Source organism: Dama dama, chromosome 24 (assembly GCF_033118175.1).
Source record: "Dama dama isolate Ldn47 chromosome 24, ASM3311817v1, whole genome shotgun sequence".
NCBI classification, from domain to species: domain Eukaryota; kingdom Metazoa; phylum Chordata; class Mammalia; order Artiodactyla; family Cervidae; genus Dama; species Dama dama.
Genome location: NC_083704.1, coordinates 8,727,602 through 8,749,041, shown reverse-complemented (window position 1 = coordinate 8,749,041; position 21,440 = coordinate 8,727,602). Strand labels below are relative to the sequence as shown.

At 40.9% G+C, this 21,440-nt stretch overlaps 2 protein-coding genes across 4 annotated transcripts in view; one reads left to right on the top strand and one right to left on the bottom strand.

Moving 5' to 3' along the window:
* The window catches only part of ZCWPW2 (zinc finger CW-type and PWWP domain containing 2), a gene marked incomplete at its 5' end in the record, with an annotated part of 138,947 nt that extends 138,633 nt beyond the window's left edge, over positions 1-314 (bottom strand). Inside the window, one exon of the mRNA XM_061129137.1 lies at positions 262-314. Within this exon, the coding sequence (XP_060985120.1) occupies positions 262-314 (53 nt within the window). The remainder of the gene's footprint in view (positions 1-261) is intronic.
* Positions 315-542: 228 nt separating this feature from the next.
* AZI2 (5-azacytidine induced 2) overlaps positions 543-21,440 on the top strand; it is a 33,178-nt gene continuing 12,280 nt past the window's right edge. Inside the window, exons 1-4 of one of the 3 annotated variants that reach the window (XM_061127650.1) lie at positions 543-899; positions 18,611-18,831; positions 20,251-20,376; positions 20,838-20,937. In XM_061127650.1, the coding sequence (XP_060983633.1) occupies positions 18,616-18,831; positions 20,251-20,376; positions 20,838-20,937 (442 nt within the window). In that variant the 5' untranslated portion in view covers positions 543-899; positions 18,611-18,615. The other 2 variants (XM_061127648.1, XM_061127649.1) reach the window with 2 other exon arrangements.

The window sequence follows — 21,440 nt, the reverse complement described above, 5'->3', positions numbered from 1 at the left end:
AGGACCCGCGTGCCCAACAATTAGGGTATCCAGAGCAACGCCCTGAAACCAGGCGGGGTGTTAACGGCTCAACAGGAGCGCACTGCCACAGGTTTCTCGTTCCCGGCCAGGGCGAGGCGAGCGCCCCAAACCCCAAAGAGCGTTTCCCTACGGAGCCAACACACTACACGACGCTCGGGGACCCCCAAGCGGCCACTCAAGGAAACACACGACGCAGAAGGCGGCCAGCGGCCCGACCGCGGTCGCCGCAGCTAGTCTTACCCCACAGCGCCTCCGCTTCCCGCGTCGCCGCGCCCCGCCCGCCCCGCCGCAGAGGCTCACGGGACGCGCGGCCCGCGGCGGCCCCGCCCACCTCGCCGCGGACGCTCACGGGACACGTAGAACACCGCCCCCTTCGACCCCGCCCCGGCACCGGCTTCGCGAACGCCCCTCGGTGCTCCCTCGGGCCTGACTTCCGGTTTGTCCGCTCGGCCCTGGCTCTGAGCTGCGGACAACCGGAGGCCGCGTTTCCGGCGCACGCCGCCCGCCCTCCCGCCGGCCCTTTTGCGGCGTTTCCCCTGCGCGGCGCGGCGCGCCGCCTGGGCGGGCGCTGAAGTAACCGGTCTTCTTCGGCAGCGGCTCGGCCCTCGGCCTCGGCGCGGCCCTCCTTCCAGAGCCTCCGGGGCCGCAGCCCACTAGCCGGCCGTGCCGGCCCCGGCACCGCCGAGGCAGGAGAAATGGGAGTCCCTCCGCGGCGTCCCCGGGGCAGCTGCGTTCGCCAGGGAAGCGGCTGTGTCTTCGAGGAAACCGGAAGCCCGCGGTGACCCCTGGCGACCCGGTTTGTTTTCGGTTCGTTTCCAAACACTGGGGAATCGAAACTCGGCGGCCCTGAGGGCGGCCCCGCGGAGCCTGTGTTCTGGGTGAGTGAGGCGCTTTGGTCCGGCAGAGGGTGCGGACGGTGGGACCAACTCTCTGCTGTCGGCGCCGGTGGAAAGAGACGCGTCGTTTCTCCGAACCTTGGCGGGGGTGCCCAGCCGCTAGGCTTCCCACCAGGGGTGCCCACCTGGCATCCCGAATCTCGTCCCCTCGCGTGAGTCGGGCCGGGCCCGCTTGGTTCTCGCCTCTGCCTAATGTTTGTCTTCTGCCCGTACTGTGGTATACAGGGGCCCCTTCAGTTTTATGTCATCCAGTGAGACCGCATTTAAATTGGAAACCAAAGAGGGGGACGTGTGACTTGGGTGGGCTTGCCTTGGGCGATGGACATTACATTACTCAGGACTAAAAGTCCATAGTCGTTGGTTCTCCAGTGTCTAACCTATGTACCCAGGGTGGTTTTCCATCATGTGAGTGACTGCCACATGCCAGATAGACTGAGTCCCTCATCCCTACCAACAGGGAACTCAGATACTCGGAAGTGAAAGAGAATACAGAAACTGAACTATAGATGAAAACAGATTGGTCCAGCATGTGTTAGAGATACGCTGAGATGACCACAGTCAGTGACCTACTAGGACTGAAATTGATCCATGCCTCTTAAACCTAAAAGACGTTTGCTTTTTTACGTTTTGGAGTTTTAAATTGGCTTGAACAAGATCTCAAGGGTTTACGTTCCAGTTCTCTAGAGTTGTCATATCTAATTCACCAACCTGGGGAGGAATGGTGCAGCTTTCCCAGGTTTGCTGTTTTAATGCGATGTTTGTAAATTAGGAAGTTCTAAACAAAGGTAAGGTTTTAATGTTGAAGAGACGTAGTGAAATGGGAAATGCACTGGATTAAGTGAGAACATTAACTCAAAATCTGAGTGCTGAATTTTCTACTTACTCACTTGACACTAGGTAAGAAACCAAAATCTCTCCACTTTCCCTATCTCTGAAATGGGAATAGTGCTTCCTCTCCAAGGCATCAAAGCAGTTTCCTGGAGTTTGCTGGCTGTAGAGTCAGCTAGCCATTTTTTCATTACTGGCTCCCACTGTTTAAATGGTTCTATCTGTTATATAAGGAAATTCTCACTCATCTGGTAGGTATTATGTAGATTTAATGAATTGTTATGGGAAGCAAGTGAGCTACTTCCCCTAAAAGTCAGAGCACACTGCCTGACATGCCAACACAGAGTGTTGTCATGATTATTAAATGATGTTTTGAAGTACTTCATAATCCTTGAAGTAATCAGTGTAATTTCATGTTTTTTCTTTCTTTTGGTACGTGTATTCTGGATTAAAATACAGTTGTCTTATCACCATGAGAGCATTATGCTCAGTTGCGTATTATACTTTATGAAAGGAAAGAAAAGTAGACTGCCTTTCACATCTATGCTAACCCAGAATCTTATGATTCCTTGGCCATACAAACTGATTTCTGAACTAAAGCAGTTGGTGAGATAACACTGAGGGTTGTAAAAATAATAATGGGGTTTTTCCTACTGTATATCTGATGTCGAGTACGTTTTTGGGCTCTCACTGGATTATAGGGTCTTTGAGTGGTGTACATAGATTAAGTGGTGGTGGTTGTTAAGTCGCTCAGTCCTCTCTGACTCTTTGTGACCCCATGGACTGCAGCTGCCAGGCTTCCCTGTCCTTCACCATCTCCCGGAACTTGCTCAAACTCATGTCCATTGAGTCAATGATGCCACCCAATCATCTCATTCTCTGAGATTGAGTGATAGTATCTTGAAAAAAGGCATTCGATGATCCCTTCTTTATAAGCTAGTTAGACCATTCCTTCCCTTAATTCTTTCATTAAAAATAGAGAAAGAAGTAAGTATTGGTTTTCCTCTGTAAGACTTAATCCTTGTTCTGTAGTATCTTGACTGATCTTATGAACTGATCTTATGAAGTAGGGATAGTGTGGCTTTTGAGGATTAGAAAGATGATGAGAATTGTAGATAAGATTCACGTAGGAGGCAATGCGAAGTTGAGGGAAGAGCCTCTTAAATAGGCCTTGACTCAAACCCTAGCTCAATTATACTGCCAGGTGATTATAGACACATTTACCTCACTTCTTTAAGCCTCTGTTTGCTCATTTGTGTGATAATACCTTCCCAGTCAAGTTTGGTGATGACATATTATGTGTAGTATATCTTTTACTTAATTCATAGTAAAACTGAATTCTGTTTTAGGTTGCCATACTGTGTTTGCATTAGCACTTTGTTTTCGCAATATAGAAAGGCAGCATCTGAGTGATGTTGTTCAACCCTGGCATTTTCCCACAACCAATGGGAAAACTTAGATCTGGATAGGTAAACTAATCAGTAATCAAGGTGTCAGATCTTAGAGTCTGGGCTTCTGAATCTCAGGCCAGTGTTTTTCCTACTTCTGAGTTCTGCCTTGTCCAGATTCTTATTGGGAAAATAAGAATCCATTTTGTGTTGCCTCTCAGAATGTGGTATTAAGAATACACATTTGAAAGATGGCTTATTTGGGTTCACATTTGACCTTTGCTGCTGATTCTTTATGTAGTTGTCAGTAAGGTATTTAATTTTTCTAAGATTTGTTTATATATATTAGAATGATAGTACCTACCTGAGAAGTAGGAAAATGCATATACAGAAGAAACAGTCCTCTGTCCTAATATTATTCGAGCCCACTGGGGATTGTGGTCCAAGAGACAGTCTTTCAGAAAGCTCTGTGAGGTCAAAGCATAGTTCTATAAGTTTTTGAGACGGAGGATTATACATCAAATGACATATTGACAGTTCACACAGTCCAGATCTAAATGTACAAAGTGAGTAAGTGGTCATGGGTCATTGTGGCCTTTTACAAGATTAAGAAGGAAGTTATTTCCTAAGGAGTTCTGGTTAATGCAAATGCACAATACACATTAAAGGAAGGGAGGAGGCTCAAAAGGGTAGAAAAAAATTTTATGTTTAAGTATTTCTTGTCTTGTCATAAAATATGAATGTTATTTCGTCACTTCCCCCCCTCTTTGATCATTCATTTTTTTTATAGCATTTGGTGACCAAATATTTGGTTCCCTGATGCTGGGGTGATTGCTTACATGCCCTAGGTCCATCATGTCCTTTGGCATTGGGTCTTAATAGCTCATTTTAGGGAGTTGTACCAGTAAGGTGTCTGGCAAGGACTAATGGTCAGTTCCAGTGTCTGATAGGACTTCTGCCATTTCTGCCTTGCAAGTGCATTGTGCATGTTCATTAATCTATAGAAAACTATGTGATCAAAACTGACAATAGGAGAACTTTCCTGGCAGTCCAGTGGTTAGTACACTAGTTTCCACTGCAGCATTTGATTCCTGACCAGAAAACCAGGATCCTGCCTACCATGCTACATGGCCAAAAAATGGGGGGAAAAGTTGACGATAGAAGTTAACAGTGTCAGTAGTAAATGTTTAAGCCAAGATCCTCCTAAAGTAAACCATTTTCCTAGTATGTTTTCTAAACTGGAAAGAGGAACATTCAGAGTGGAAATATGACTCTTTGAGTATAAGATGGGTTAACAAATATCTTGGCTAAATGGTCTTACTGTTGGAAAACTGATAGAAACCCCGCACATAAGCATTAAAGGCAAATTGGGAGGGTTTGTTTCCAAAGGCTATGCATAGATGACCTTCAGGCCAGAGGAAGCCAATTGTGCAGCTTTCTAACCAACCTGGAGAGATCTGGGGCCATAAACTTGTTCCGTAAGTCCATTAAGTTCATTAGGAGCTACCCAGTATTTAGCATGTAGTGAAAAAGAGTGTTTATGGCCGGGTTCAGAATAGGCGTCATTAATTAGACAGGTAAGAAGGTTCCACGTAGTGGCATTAGAAGTAATGGGTAGGTTGTATAGTATTAGAATTACTTCTAAATAAAATAAAGGCCATCCAGTTAGAGCCTTGGAAAGGAGAAATCCACCAAGGAAACCTAGGAATATTGGACATAGGTCCACGAACCTGTGGTTTGTTTCGCTTGATTTTTGAAACTTGCAAATAATTGAGCCCAAGGAAGAAATACATTGGGTTTATAAGCAGAAGTGTGAGCGATTGTCAAAGTAATAGTATGAAGGCCTGGTGTGGCTATTTGGGTCAGCTCTCTGCTTCAGGTGTCGTTTTTTTCATCCTGGTCTGGTGGTGCTGATCCTACTTAGTCAGTTGAGTGTCAGAAACAGGAGTTACAGTTCATTCAGGAGTGGAGGCCTGCTATGGGCCCTGTCCTCCATAGCTGTAAAGAGTCTTTTTTTGATGTCTTTTCCAGTGTGCATAATCCCTTGGTTGCAAGTCATGGTGAGATCTTCATTCAAAAATAGATTATTGTGATAGGCTTTAGAAACATAGAGTGTTGTTTTAATAATTCGATTCAATTTTACAGTAATATAACAAGAAGCCATCTAAGAAGTGAGTCTTAGGCAGTAAATATATATTTTAAAAAAACTCAATTAACAAAACTAGAATTGAATATCCTTTGATGCATAATCTTTTTCTCTGTGAAATTACCTTCATAACAACCAAATATAGCCAAATTAAGACTTACTTGTGAAGTAAGTATGGTTAATTGACCACATGCTCAGTTGCTCAGTGGTGTCTGACTCTTTGTAACCCTCTGGACTGTAGCCTGTCAGGCTCCTCTGTCCTTGGGATTTCCCAGGCAAGAATACTGGAGTGAATTGCCATTTCCTTTTCCAGGGAATTTCCTGACCCAGGGATCAAACCCACATCTCCTGCAATGGCAGGTGGATTCTTTACCAGCGAGCCACCTGGGGAGCCCGATTGACCACACAGCCTCTTATAAGTAGGCTGTATCGGAACTTTCGTAAGGAATCTTGGATTAAACCTTTTAAAGGCCTCTCAAGGCCAGATAAATTACACCAAGAGTTTGCCACAGATTCTTCCTACAGTATCTATAGATTTGGGTGAATTCCTCTCCTTGAGGTCCCCAGAATACCTGAGGTTCGTGCACCTCTTAGATGGTAGCCTTCTTTATTTACCTGATAAAGGTGCTGGAAACCTAAGAGTTTCCAATTCCTGGAGGGATCAGGTAGAGAGAAAAGATGTGGTTGCATGTGCGCTCAGTCGCATACATGTCTTAACTGTGTTGAATTTTATTTCTGACTTTGCAACTCAATGGACTGTAGCCCGCCAGGGTCCTCTGTCCATGGGATTCTCCAGGCAAGAATACTGGAGTGGTTTGCCATTCCCTTCTCCAGGGGCTCTTCCCCAACCCAGGGATCAAATCCAGGTCTCCAGCATCACAGGAAGATTCTTTACCATCTGAGCCACCCAGGTGGAACGCAGTTCAGACAGAGGATACCGCAGTGGGCACTCAAAGCAGGGTAGACGGGAGCAGTAGTCACATATGTGGGATCTTGGTTCCCCAATCAAGGATTGTCAGTTTTAAAGAGGTTTTTTTGTTGTATATTTTAGTTACCTTCTATAGCATGAATATTTAATTAGCCCTCTACAACAAATCTTTCAGTGAGGCTATTTTGGAATTTTGAAGCCTTTTAGGGCTTTTGCATATTAGTTAAAATCCATGGCTGATTCATGTCAATGTATGGCAAAAACCACTACAATATCGTAAAGTAATTAGCCTCCAACTAATAAAAATAAATGGAAAAAAAATATTGCCTACAAACTAAAAAAAAAAAATAGATAAAATAGTTTGAAATGGGAATGCTCCTGAATTTTAACAGTTTTCAAATCTTTTTAATTCAAAGGAACCAAGGAGCTCACCCTACAACTATTTTCTCCTTTTATAATTCAATTTTAGAAATGAGAAAAACTTTTATTTAAATTTTCTAGTTTTTAAATTGTGAAAGTATGATAACACATTTATAGGAGACTTGGAAAATACAAAACAAAGTTACATATAGTTCCACTTTATATTGCAATTATTTAAGTAGATAAACTTAAATTTTTAGTTGGAATTTCAATGTGAAACTCTCAAAAATTAATAGAGTGAGTAGACAGAAAAGTAGAAGGATATTGTAGACCTGAAAAGCCCTGTGAACCAATTCAACATAATTAATATTTATGCAGGTTTTATACAAATTCTGTTCAAGTTCCCAGGAGACACTGGAACATATCCAGGGATGTAAAACAAGGTACAAAAATGTCATGGTCTAAAGATATTGAAATATACAGAGTCTGTTCTCTTATCACTGTGGAATTATGTTAGAAATGAATATCAAAAGATACTTGAAAATAACTCACATGTTTTCAAGTACAATGTGACAGTTTTCCAAGAGAGATCTTTGACTTAGCCATTGAAAGCCTCAAGAAGGTTAAAAGACTAAAACACAGAGGGTGATTGCAGAGAATAAAGTATTTAAATGAGAAATTGATATGAAAGATACTTTAAAAACCTCATGTATTTGGAAATTAGATGTCCACTTTTAAATAATGGATGTATCTAAGAAGCCATAACAAGGAAAATTAGAAAATATTTGTAACAGAATAAAAATGAAAAGAGAATTTATCAGGATTTGTGGCATGCTGCTGAAGGTGCTCAATGCACCTGAATACAATGTGGAATCTTAAATAAGGTAGGAAAACCATAATGGACACTAGCATAAAATTTTGTGAGATTTGAATAAAATCTGTACTTTAGTTAATAATAGTTTTTTTTTTTTAATGATGTAGTATTTCTTGATATTCTCAGAATTGGATTAGAAGTTTCATGCCTCATTCAAATATTTTTTTAAAAATCACTAAAATAATAAGCTTTCTAGACTTTTAGCAATATTACTAGATGCCAGAATAAATGGAGTTTTGAATGAATATAATTCAAAATCTATTATTCTCTTCATACTTGGTCAAACAAATGGAATCATCATAAATTTTTAGCTAAGCAAAAATTCATGTTTTCTGAAGCATATATATTGTATTATACTATATGTATAGGTATGTATATATGTATGCAAAAGCTTTTCTGCCACACTTGATAAAGGCTTGAGAAAGAACAACAACAACAAAAAAGGAGAAATTGGAAAATATAAACTAAATGAAATGGGAGCACTGAATATGAAATAGAAAAAGTGAAACAAACTAGAAAGAACTCGAAGTAAAGATCATCATATAGTCCTGTTGTTTGTAAACATGGCTGCTCATTAGAATCATACCTAGAGCTTTGGAGGCAAAACAATACCTAGGCACCTGTATTTTTCAGAAAAATTCCAAGATAATGCTCATGTGCATCTGGATTTTGAAAAGTGATTATAGGTTTTTCTGTTAAATGGTAGCTTTAGTGATACAGAATTCTATTATTTTCTGTTGACCAATCATGATACAGTGGTAGGTATTGAAATGAATAATAGTTATATAATCACAATAGTAAAAGATGTTTATCAGTTTTCACAAAAAATAAAATTGCCAACCATAATGGAAACATGATTAACCTAACTGTATAAAATAATTACAACCTCAGGGGTTAAGTAGAGTGGAAGTGCATACATGCATATGTTTTCATCCACACAGCCCAGTGTGTGTCTTTGGTACATTTAATCCATTTACATTTAAGGTAATTATTGAACTATATGATCCTATTACCATTTTCTTAATTGTGTGGAGTTTATTCTTTGTAAGTCTTTTCCTTCTCTTGTGTTTTCTGCCTGGAGAAGTTCCTTTAGCATTTGTTGTAAAGGTTGTTTGGTGGTGCTGAATTCTCTTTTAACTTTTGCTTGTGTGGAAAGCTCTTGATTTCTCTGTCAAATCTGAACAAGAGTCTTGCTGGGTAGAGTATTCATGGTTGTAAGTTCTTCACTTTCATCACGTTAAATATATCATGCCATTCTCTTCTGGCTTGAAGAGTTTCTGTTGAGAAATCAGCTGAAAACCTTATGAGAGTCCCGTGGTATGCTGTTTGTTGTTTTTCCCTTGTTTCTCCTGAGATTTTATCTTCGTCTTTACTTCTGGCAGTTTGGTTACTCTGTGTCTGAGTGTGGTCCTCCCTGGGTTTGTCTTGCCTGGAACTCTCTGCACTTCCTGAGCTTGGTTGACTGTCTCCTTTCTCACATTAGGGAGGTTTCCAGCTATTATCTCTTCACATACTTTCTCAGGTCCTTTCTCTCTCTCTTCCCCTTCTGGGACCCCTGTAATGTGAATGTTGATGCATTTAATGTTGTCCCAGAGGAGTCGTAGGCTGTCTTCATTTTTTCCCCCCATTCTTTTTTCAATATTCTGTTTCACAGCAGTGTTTTCCACCATTCTGTCTTCCAGGTCACTCATCTGTTCTTCTGCCTCAGTTATTTTGCTATTGATTCCTTCTAATGTATTGTTCATCTCTGTTCTTTAGCTCCTCTAGGTCTTTGGTAAACATTTCTTGCATCTTCTCCATTCTTTTTCTGAGATCCTGGGTTGTCTTCACTATCGTTATTTGGAATTCGTTTTCTGGAGGGTTGTCTATCTCCATTCATTTAGTTCTTTTGTGGAGGTTTGTCTTGTTCTTTCTTCTGAGAGTTAATCCTCTGCCTTTTCATTTCGGTTAACTCCTGTGGTTGTAGTTTTCAGTCTGGAACCTGTGGAATTGCAGTCTTCTTGCTTCTTCTGTCTGCCCCCTGGTGGGTGAGGCTGATGGGAGGGACTGGCTGGGAAATCTGGGCAGGGTCCTGCCCAGTAAAACCTTAATCCAGTGTCTGCTGAGAGTGGGGCTGTGCTTCCTCCTTGCTGGTTGTTCAGCCTGAGGTGATGAACTCTATGGTATGCTCAGTGGTGACCTCCAAGAGGTCTCACTTGCCAAGGGGCACCTCTTAGGACTGCTTGTCAGTTCCCCTGTCCCTGTGTCGGCCACTGCTGACTCACACCTTCACAGGGAGGTCTGGTTCAGTCTCCTCCCGCCGAGTCCTGGTGCATGCAAGATTTTGCTCGTGCCTTCCAGGAGTGGAGTGTCTGTTTCCACCCGTCCTTTTAAGTCATGAAATCAAATCCCGCTGGCCTTCAAAGTCAGATTCCCTGAGATTGCTAGTCCCTGCTGACTAAAAAGATGCACACCCTGAGAGTTCTGAGGTAGGTTGTATTTGGGGCAAAATGAGGACTACGACCCAGGAGACAGCACCTCTGGTAGCTCTGAGAAAGTCAGAGGCCGTGGAGGAAAGTCAATATAAAAGGTTTTGGTGGAAGGGGAGTTCAGTGCAATCAAGCCCTTACTTTACGAAAGGTTTTTTGCTATTTACAAGGAGCTGATGTCACCACAAAGGGATTTAGTGCTTTTCTAGGTATGAAGAGATATAAGGATCTCTTGGGATCATGAAATAATTTCCTGAAAAATAAGTATCTAAAGACCAGTTTCCCTGGAGCACAGAGTGCCTCACTCTCCACCCCGAATTCAAGGGGTGTGGAAGGTCAGCAGCTGCAGCAGCACAGGCTTTAGTCTCTGCAGAGGCAGACGTCAGATGCCTTTGTTGTTGCTCATTCACTGGAAAGTGCTCTTGGCAAGTGCCAGTTTGTAGCGGACATTCCTTTGCTGGGTCCCCAGTCTGGGGAGCCTGACATAGGGCTCCAAATCTTTACAAGAGTGGGAGAACTTGTCTGGTATTATTGTTCTCCAGTTTGTAGGTCACCCATCTGGCAAGTGTGGAATTTGACTATTGGGATTGTGCCCCTCCTCCTGTCTCGTGGCTTCTCCTCTGTCTTTGGTTCTTTGGTGGGTTCCATTGTCGTTCTGTTGATGGTTGTTCAGCTGCTAGCTGTGATTTCGGTGCTCTTGGAGGAGGAGATGATCACACATCCTTCTACTCGACCATCTTAATTTGATCTCTCTAGAAATGAGAAAAGCTCTTATCACTCTTGTTTCTAGTAGACCTTGAAGGCAGGGTTCCAGGCAACAGACTGACAAGGTAAGAATTCACCTTCTCTGGCCTCTCTAACTGTGCGTGCAAAGATCAGGTTTGGACTGCCAAAAAAGAGCCCCATCTTGGCTGTTACAGGGCAGGATTCCTTTATTTCCTAATGAAGGAAGCACTTGTAAGCGTGTATAAACCCAGCTGGTATTCCCATAGATGGCAGTCTGTCTAGGAGCTGTTTGGTCTTTAAGGCAAAGTTTCCCATTATCAGTTTGGTAGTTTAGTGCAGATATGAGACATGCTCCGAACACCTCTATAAGGATGGGACTGTGGATGAGACGTGTGCTGTTTATCCTTGGATCAGTTCCACTCTTAACATTTCTCGGTTTTCCCCTCCTACAGTATGTCCTCTGAGAGTGCGCAGGATGAAACAGGTCTCTGTGGGGCTCCCGGGCAGGAAGGCTTTCTTGATTCCAGCGTCTGCTGTGAGTTCCAAAGGGCAGATTCTGAACTGTTGCTAGTGCAATGATCCTGGAAGGGAACAGGTTTAGAGACAGGGGATGGGCAACCAAGAAACGGCAGTGCAGCCTTGGAGCAGGGGCCTGGTTCCACCTCGGTGCGCGGTAACAGTGTCTTTAAGTTCTCTAAGATGCCAGCATTCTTCATACCAGAGGAAGCCCACCTGAGGCTACATTAAAGGGACTAGGGAGCTCACTGGCAAGATGACCTGAGACCAGATTAGTGGAATACAGGCCCTGCACACTCCCTAATCTCACCAGCACCTCCGCCCTTGAACCATTGCCCTGAAATGCCTCATTAAATCTTCCTCAGCTGGGAGACACAGTTTTCAGGGTAGGAGCCTCCTGTGTCCCTTTTCCCTGGCAAAGCAGTAAAGCTATTCTTCTCTTCTGTTGGGTTGGCCAAGAGGTTCATTTAGATTTTTCTGTAAGATGTTGTGGAAAAAACCCAAACTTACTTGTTGGCTAACCCCATTGTTCACCCAAAGCCCTGTCTCCCAAGATTTGATTTGGCACCAGTTCACAGAGGCCAAGTTTGTGGCGTCAGAGCGCAAGACGCTGGGCCTTTGCAGTGAGCGCCCTTGGAAGAGCTGTGCTTACTTCATGGTTGCAGGACTGCAGCACCGTGAGGGTCGGTCCTCAGACGCTTGCACTAGGTTCTTAGGAGCAGGTGCCTCAGCGGGATTAATTCAGCCTCTCATTTCACTAGCAAAAGTTTGGTTCAGGCCATGTATTGACTTGTTTTTAAAATTTAAATCTAACAAAAACCGTAGGTCCCCTGCCTAGGAAATTCACGGTCATCCTTCAGACTTAATAAGGTAAAACAGCTTGAATAAAATTTTTAAGATCATCACTAAAGTAATGAGACCCAGATATCAGGAGAGCTCGCCAGAACGCCTGAGCTGGTGGGGCGCGGTGAGCCCATGCTGGTTCTGAGCACTGGTTCAGGGTAGACTCCAGGTGACCTCTGGTGGGAAGATACGCATGTCCGTGAAAGGATGAGCAAGTCTATTTACGAAAGAAACGGAGAATGCTATTTGAGCCAGCCTGGAGTCTGTACCGGGAGACATTCTTGCAGAACGCTTTGAGGACTGCTCCACCTATTGGAGGTCAGAGCATGGTCATATTTTTGAAACAAAAGTTTGTACTTTAAGTGATGTATTATTAACCATTTATTTACAGTCTGAATCTGCAGTTGCAAAGTGAGTAGTAGGTCGTGGGTCATGGTGGCCCCTTAGAAGATTTAACAAGGATGTTCTGTCCTAAGGAGGTCTGGCTCACGCACATGCACAGGGAAGGGAGAAAGCCCAGGGGGACTGAAGAAACATTCATGTTTAAGTTTTTCTTGTCTTGCCTTAACACCTTGCAGGTTTCTCTGGCTGATCTAAGAATTAAATTGACACGAGGTAGTTTAGCAGGAGAAAATCAAACAAAAATTTAATAACAGGTGTATACACGGGAGAGACCCAGGAGAAATGAGTAACTGGACAGAGTAACCAAAGCCCTCACTGAGAGAGGAAGGGCGAAGAGGCAGGCAGCCTTACAGATGGAGATTTCCCGTATAAATGTAAATGTTTCTTACAAAAGGGTAACTACTACTTGGTTTTCATAGTTTTTCCCCCACCTCTGCAGTTTCTTAGGAAATGACCAAAGAGACATATTTTGGTGGCAAATTCTGCTTTCCTACTATGGGGAAGCACTTGTACGTGGCACATGGTTAGTGATCAATAAATAGTAAATACTAGGATGATTAAATATGACAGGATAATATTTTTTTCTGGAAAAAAGACTAATCTGGTGTCAGAAAATAATTCTATGTTTTCTAGTCTCTCACCTCATTATATATAGCATATCTCGACTGAGGATCCTCTTGGTGTTGACTGTAGCCAAGCCTGACATTCACGGTCTCCCAAAACAATCCTGATGAGTAATGCTTGGATTTTCCCCTTGCCGTCTCTCCTGTGGTCTTTAGAGACTGCTGATCTCTTTCTACCACCTCCTCTGGTGCGTTGTCTCCCTCTTTCTCCGTTCACACTGGCGATGTTGTGATGTGTAAGAAATGCACATATTCTCTCTCAGATGACCAGAGTATATTTCACATACACATGTGGTCTTCATCCATGGTTCCCTGACTCATGGGAGCATCTTTTGTCCTAATGTTTGGTCTCGTTACTCAGAGCAGACCTTCCACCTTGCCTTGATTTGTGTTAGTGAGGTGACTTTTGGAAAACACCTAAGGTTGGGGGCTGTCTGCCAGAGGATCTCCCCAGCTGAGTAGAAGGTTAGCACTTTAGTCCCACTGGGCCATCGAGGTGAGTGTCAGAGAGGTTGAGTCAGTTTCCAGTGATTTAATCAGTCGTGCTTATGTAATGAAACCTCTATTAAAAACCTAAAGATGAGAGGGTCAGAGAGCTCCCAGGTGAGTGAACCAGAACATTTTCAGTGCCTGGTGCTGGCTGCCAACCCCACAAGGGCAGAGGCTCCTTTGTTCAGCACCTCACCCTGTCTATCTCTACATCTGCTATTGGTTCATATCAAGTGGGTAAATGGGTTTGAGTAATCAATTATAAGAAGGTCATGAGAACCTCTGCTTTATAACCAGTTGGTCAGAAGCACAGGTAACCATCTGGACTTGGTGATTGGCATCCTGAGTTGGAGGGAACCATGGGAACCTCCATTTTGCAGCAGCCGGGCCCTCAGAAGTACAGGCAGCGAGCTGGGCTTGCCGCTGGCTTCTGCAGTGGAGGCGGGTGCCATGGGGCTGAGCCCCTGACCTGTGGCGTCTGCTGCCCTGTCCAGCAGACGGCATCTGAGCTGAGTGGAGGTCCCGGCGGGTGTCCAGAGCACTGGCCGTTGGTGGTGTGGGAATGCCACCGCCTCCGCATTGGAATTGGGTGACCAGAGCTTTTAATCATTCTTGGGAGTTTCATTGTTTAATACCACAGAGTATATTCCTTAAATTGGAATGGGACTTAAAACTACAAGGACTGATCGCTGACAATTCAGCTTAATGTTTTTCACTCCAACATTCTGATTTGCATAGATCTGTATTGGAGCCTAGCGATCAGTAATTTTGAAGAGAACCCCAAATGATTCTAAGGTAGTTGTCCATTCGTCACTTTGCAAACACTACTCTAGGTCAGCTCAGTTTTTTAGAATATTCTTATACAAGACAGTTTTTTTTTTTGGTTGATCATTCTTATCTTTGATAATGATGATTAAAATAAACACAGGTTTGTTATTTTAAGGTAATTTAAGTTATGGTAAATAAGGTTAAATTACAGCATACGGTAAAATTTGACAAATGTTAAAGCTGCCTTGGTCTAGTTTGTTAAGTTTATAATAGCCAGTTAGGCTTTTACCCTTTATCCAGAAAATCAGATTTCCCCAGGCTAATATTTTGGATATTTGTGAATATCACAGATACTTTTTACATGACAAAGTACATAAAACTGAATCTGACTTCACTGTGAGTAGACTGCTGAAGCTCCCTTTTACTTCTGTGTTGCAGTGAGGTCTAGGAAGGGTGCTTGCATAAGCAATAAAGCCAAAGGTCACACACGGCCCATTTTGTTACTTTGCACGCAGTTTTCCTTTCAGCATGGTGATAAATACACTGGGCTACCTGCCTTGTATTATTTGGTGTCTTTCTAAGACCTCATTTTTCCCTGGCCCTGCAGCTTTTACTGTCTAGAAATTGGGTGTGTATGGAGTCACACGAAAAGCATTAATGTTTCTGATACTTGCTTGATCTTATATTTATTTTTGCAAGGATAGAAATTAAGTCTTTCATTTTCATTTGTAATAAATTTGAATGGCAGTCCCTGGAACACTAAGCTTGCTTCGTGGCGCTGGTGAGTTTCCTCTGTGCTGTGCTTGGCTGTTTCTCATGCTTCTTAGGACAGATAACTAGTTCTTCAGGACAGCGGGTTCTAAGTCATGGTTAGAGTATATAGAATAATGATATAAAACTTGAAAATCATTTTTAGGCAAATAATATTGTCTTATATTTAGAGGGAGGCCATATGCAACCTTGGGTGATTTATAAAGAATAAATAGGCAACAGATGTAACTATATAAAATAAGCTATCTGACTACATATTTTGTCTTAAAAATGACCAGTTATCATACTTATCGAATGTGACGCTGTTAGGTCATTACACTCCATTCCATTTAAGGTACTTAAAAACCTTCCAAAGGGTTCATAGTTGTGTAGTTCTTGATGAATTTAGTGTATAAATGGTTCATTGGGGAAGGAAACGTACTAATATTTCAGGCTCTAAAATCCATATGTTTGTGCTGATCTTGGTTAAATTTTATAATCTTTGTGGGCCCCAGTTTTCCCAGATGTGAAATGGGTCCAACAAGATTTTCCTACCTCATAGTCATGAGGTAGGAAATTACTTTCTCATGAATCATGAGAATTAATTGGGATAGCGTTTGTGAACTACTTCATGCAGTACTCAGTAAGTTCATTTGATTGTGAATATGTTTTATAGTTGTTGTTGTATATGTGTTCTTCACATTCTTGACTCATATCCAGGTTTTTCTTAAATTCCACAGAATAAGGATCAAATCCTATGGTCTCTTTATTATAAAGGACCATCTTCATTGGTTTCAGTTCTGCTTTTCCAGTCTCATTTCCTATTATTCTCCTCCTCATCCCTTCTTCCCATACTCTCTCAAGCCTTTGACCTTGTTACCACTGCTGGCAGCAAACTGTTAAAAGTTTAGGTACTGTAAGTACAATAAACATAACCACCCTCTTCACCTAAGAATGCAGGGTCGTTTGATATTTCCTATTACCTTTGAAAAATCCTCCTCCCCCCCACCTTTCAGTCTCTATAGCATTCTATATTATTGCAAATATATTACTTCCCTTTATGGCGTAATAATTATTTTACTGCACAGCCATCTCCCACACTGGGTTTTCCTTGCTGAGTAAAGGATTATTTCGTGATAAAAATGAGTGAGTAGGAAATCACACCGCTGACCTAGTTAGAACTTCGTGCAAAGCACAGGCATACAGGCTCGGATCCTCAAGGTGCACAAACTGGGGGACACCATCTGTTTCAACTCTGTGGAGCAATTTGACTTTCTCCTTTAGTGGGGGAAAGCAAAATTATTCCAGTTGAATAAATCCTGTCTATTTGGTTGGCTATTAAGATATTATGTATATCAGATATCTAAGATGGGCACAGTTTTACCTCTCCTTATGCTAGACGGCATCCTGTCACTTACCTAGCCATTACTCTTACTCTGCTATTCCTCGTTTAAGACAAAATGTGTGTGTGACAGAGTCTTAGATGGAAATGTACATGCACGCTTGAGGTGTACAGTATCATATTTCCTTTTGGACAGGAAATAAGAGGATTTCAGCTACTAGCAGCGTGATTGGAATGATGTTTACTGTTATTTCAGAATAGAGTTAAATCCAGAGAGGAGAAAGTAAACCCTTCAGGGGAAGAAAACTTTACCTCTTCATCCATCATTAGGAGAAAGTGCAGTTTGCGCTAGAAACAGCAGGAGTTAATTATGGTCATGAGAATCTACCACTTCGGGGGAATATAGCAGGTCTTACCTCTTAACTTTTTTGATAAACTGAGAAAGAATCTAACTTAAGAATAGGATTTGCCCTACATGGTTAGAAGTTTTTAAATTGGTCTTGGTGAAGAGTGATTAAAATGGTAGCTTTCACCTACTCATAGTAAAACACATTTATTTTTGCCTAACTTTCCTATAATCCTTGGTATAAACAAATCACTGGACATGTCAAACTCTGACTTTACTTGGGAGCATTTGGAAGCTTTTGGTTATAAAATCAGAAAAGCAAATACACAATGAAAGAACAAATCCAGAAAAACACAAACAGACCCTTTCCTTAATTTTCATGTTGTCTGAAATAAAGCAAAACATACTTTACAGATTCAATCACTTTATTGTATACCTGAAACTAAGAACATGTGTAAATCAACTATACTTCAGTAAAAAAAAAAAAAAAAGTTTAATAAACTCTACAGTGGAGAAAAGACAGTGTTTTCAGTAAGTGGTGCTAAGAAAAGTGGACAATTCATGTAAAAGAGTGAAGTTAGAACATTCTTGAACATCATATCCAAAATAAGCTTAAAACAGATTAAAGACCTAAACATAAGACCTGAATCTATAAAAGAAGAAAACAGGCAGAATGCTCTTTGACATAGATCATAGCAAATTTTTTTTTTTTTGGATCTGTCTCCTAAAGCAAAGGAAACAAAAGCAAAAGTTAACAAGTGGGACTTTCATAGCAGAGGAAATCATTCGCAAAATGAAAAGACAGCCTACTGAATGGGAGAAAATATTTGCAAATGATAGAATCGATAATGATAACATCCACAATAGCAAAACTCAGCATCAAAAAAACAACCTTATTAAAAAATGGACAGAAGAGCTGAATAGACAGTTTTCCAAAGACGATATACAGACGGCCAGCAGACTTGGGGAAAGATGCTCAGCATCATTAATTAGAGAAATGCAAAGTCAAACTACAGTGGGATAGAATGAGACTACAATTCTGACATCTGTCAGAATGGCCATCATCAAAAAGACCACAAATAAATGTTGGCAAGAATGTGAAGAAAAGAGATCATCTGTACACCATTGGTGGGAATGTAAATTGGTGCCGCCACTGTGGAAAAGAGTATGACACTTTCTCAAAAAAGTAACAGTAGAGTTACTATATGAACCAGCAAGTCCACTCCTGAGTATATATCCCAAAAAGGTAAAAACACTAATGAAGAAGGATAACACACACCCCAGTGTTCATAGCAGTGCTATTTACAATAGTCAAGACATGGAAGTAACCTGTGTCCATTGACTGATCAATGGAGAGAAAAGATACGGTGCATATGGACAATGGGATACAACTCAGCCATAGAAAAGGAGATTTTGCCGTTTGCAACAACATGGATGAGCTTGGAGGGTATTACACTTAGTGAAATAAGTCAGAGAAAGACAGAATCTGTATGGTATCACTTATGTGGGGAGTCTAAGAAATAAACTAGTGAATATATAACAGGTAAGAAACAAGCTTACAGGTACAGAGGGAAAGCTATAGTGGTTACCAGGGAGCAGAGGGAACAGGGGATGGGCAAGACAGGGATAGGCGGCGATACAGACTACTATGTATAAAATAAATGATCTGAAAGGATATATTGTACAACACAGCAGATAGAGCCAATGTATTATAGCTATAAATGGAATATAACCTTTAACATCTGAAACTTACATATACATCAACTATTTCAGTAAGAAAAAAGAAATAGGAGTTTTTAAACATTTCAGCAGTATTCGTATGATTCTCGCAATATACTTTTTTCTTTGTACTTATTCAGTGAGACATTTCTGTTTTATGTTTTTATTTTTAAACAGCTGTCATGGATGCACTGGTGGAGGATGATATCTGTATTCTGAATCACGAAAAAGCCCACAGGAGAGACCCAGTGACTCCAGTCTCAATATATTCAGGAGATGAATCTGTTGCTTCACATTTTGCCCTTGTCACTGCATATGAAGACATCAAAAAACGACTTAAGGATTCAGAGAAAGAGAACTCTTTCTTAAAAAAAAGAATCAGAATTTTGGAAGAAAAGGTAATTTGTCTATCACCTTCATTGTGTTTACGACTTAATAATTCAAAGTATTTGAAATTTTAAATATTTCTCTGCTCTGTCTTCCATGAGTGCACCAGATTTCCAAAGATAAGTCACTGCTGATCTCAAAACCCTGGGCATTTTGCTTGCCTTTCTGTGTTTCACGTATCATAATGCTTGGTGGATGGGTGCAGAAGATGATTTAGCAACATGAAGGGATTCAAGTTCAAATGTTTTTCTTGCCTCTTTCGGATTGCCTTACCTTCCTAGCTGTGTGTATTTCATTCAGGATGTTTAAACCTATGCAAAAAATGATAATCAAGAAAGGAAGAAGTTCCTGGAACTTTGTTCCAATATGTTTAATAGTCTTTTCGTCTGGACTGAAATTTCACCAGGACTGACATCTTTACCTCAGCATTCTCTTTTGTTCTCAAACACACGTTAAATAAGAATGTGTTTAACTGATGAATTAATGTCCTCTGTTTATACCTTTCCCATGTATATCCTAAATGTTGCAAAATACATAAGCCAGGTAGCTGATTCAATTCTAAATCCTCAGATCTGCTTTGCTTATATATTGGGAAGTCTTCCTCACTCATCATTTACTTTTAAAGTTTAACTTAGTTCATGTTTCTTCAGATCATAGTTATGATCCTCAGCTCTTCAGTGTAGTGTGTTACAGACAGCAGCTTCCACAAAATGAGAAGGAATGATCTAACTGTAGAAACTTGAGGATGGAATTTGGTAGAGATTGACTCATTTGCAGGAAGTAAGAAAAGGAGGACTCAGTTGTAAAAATAATTGATTTCTTAGTATTGATGTTAATTTTCTTTAATGACTATTAAATAAATTTGTGACATACTGGGATAGAGTGAAAAAAGATAACATTTTGGAGTTTGTAGTTAGGTTTATTTTAAAAGTCAATAGAAAAATGTGGTAAGTAATATTGGAAATATTTCTGTACTTTGTGATCAACAATCCTAATAATTTGTTCTGCAATAATGTAGAACTTAATGAACTAACACTTCTATTCCTTAAAGTGTCAAGTACACACTAAACTGATACTCACTTTTCTGATGATGGAAATTAAATAGTGTGTTCCAGCTTGGAAAACAGAGAAGCGCCATAAAAGAATGATGTACTGTTTTAGTATGATGAATTATTATAAAAGATACAGCAAAGTATAAAATACTGATTAGGAAAAGCATAAAAGATTTTTAAAAATATCTGTTCTATGCTTTTTACTTTCTTAATCACTAAGCGTAATTGTGTAGAAGTAAAGTGTTCACTTAATTGTAGTTCAGACTTTATTCCCTGCATTAGTGTCATTAAAGTGAGATGTGGAGCCATCAGAAGACTGATTTATTCACTGATATCGAACATCCTCTTAAGCTTTGTCTTCTAATTTTATGCCTTTAGCTTATAGGAGCTCGAAAGGATGAAGAAACAAGCTCTGTGGGACGAGAACAAGTAAATAAAGCCTATCACGCGTACCGAGAGGTCTGCATTGATAGAGATAATCTGAAGAACAAACTGGATAAAATGGTAAGTTGGTCTGTAAAGAATGGTATCTATATTGCAAATGAGTTTTCTCCTTCAGGAGGTTTAAAATCATAAATGAAAGATATTTACATTTATTAGACAAAAAATTTGCCTGCTCAAGGCAAAAGCAGAAAAATTTTAGTAGGAATATTTGTTACTGCTATACAAAATGAGTAGTTGGTTTGTAATGATGTTTAGGTCTTAAGTACATCTAACACCACTAACTTATTTTGAAAAATTGTGACTCAGTAGAGTTTATCACTGTTTGTTTGTTTTTTTTTAAGCCAGTGAAAAAATGTCCTAAGTTAGAAAAAGAGATTGGTGAAAACTGCATTCTGTTGCCCAGCTTGCTTTTAAAAGGCTGGAATCTGTTTTGTCAAATCTGCCTGAAAAATGAATATATAATATAATACCAACCTTTAGATTTTATTGACTGTAATGTCTCATTTTCCCTACTTAACTAGAATAAAGACAACTCTGAATCTTTGAAAGTGTTGAATGAACAGCTACAGTCTAAAGAAGTAGAACTCCTCCAGCTGAGGACAGAGGTGGAGACTCAGCAGGGTAGGCCACTTACTTGTTACAGATATTCTACCACAGTCAATACAGTTTTCCACTCATGTGTGATATCCATGATCAGTTTTCTGTGTCTGTGTGCTAAGGACTTATTTTTTAATTTGGGGGCTTATGTTAATTTCTGTGTTCTGCTTTTACCAAATATCAGATCCTTCTTAACTTTCCTTAGGTGTAAATTGCACTTTTCCTAGAGAAAATTTGATGGTTGATTCAGGGCTGGTTTGTGATGAAGTAGATGAAGAAAGGAGTACAATTCCATCTTCTATAAAGCCTCTTGCCCACATCAGATACCCTGTCAATGGAGTAGTTACAGTTGCTTTTTTGTTTTAATCCAGTTTCTGAAGGTTGTTAAAATGTCCAGCTGAGATGCTATGCTGAGAAGTTAGGAGTTGGGGGTGGGTACTAGCCGCCCCCATGCAAGCAGGCTCTGATGAAACAGCTCAAGACTCGGCCTCTGAGAGACCTAATGGGAGGTTGAGGTGGGATCTCTC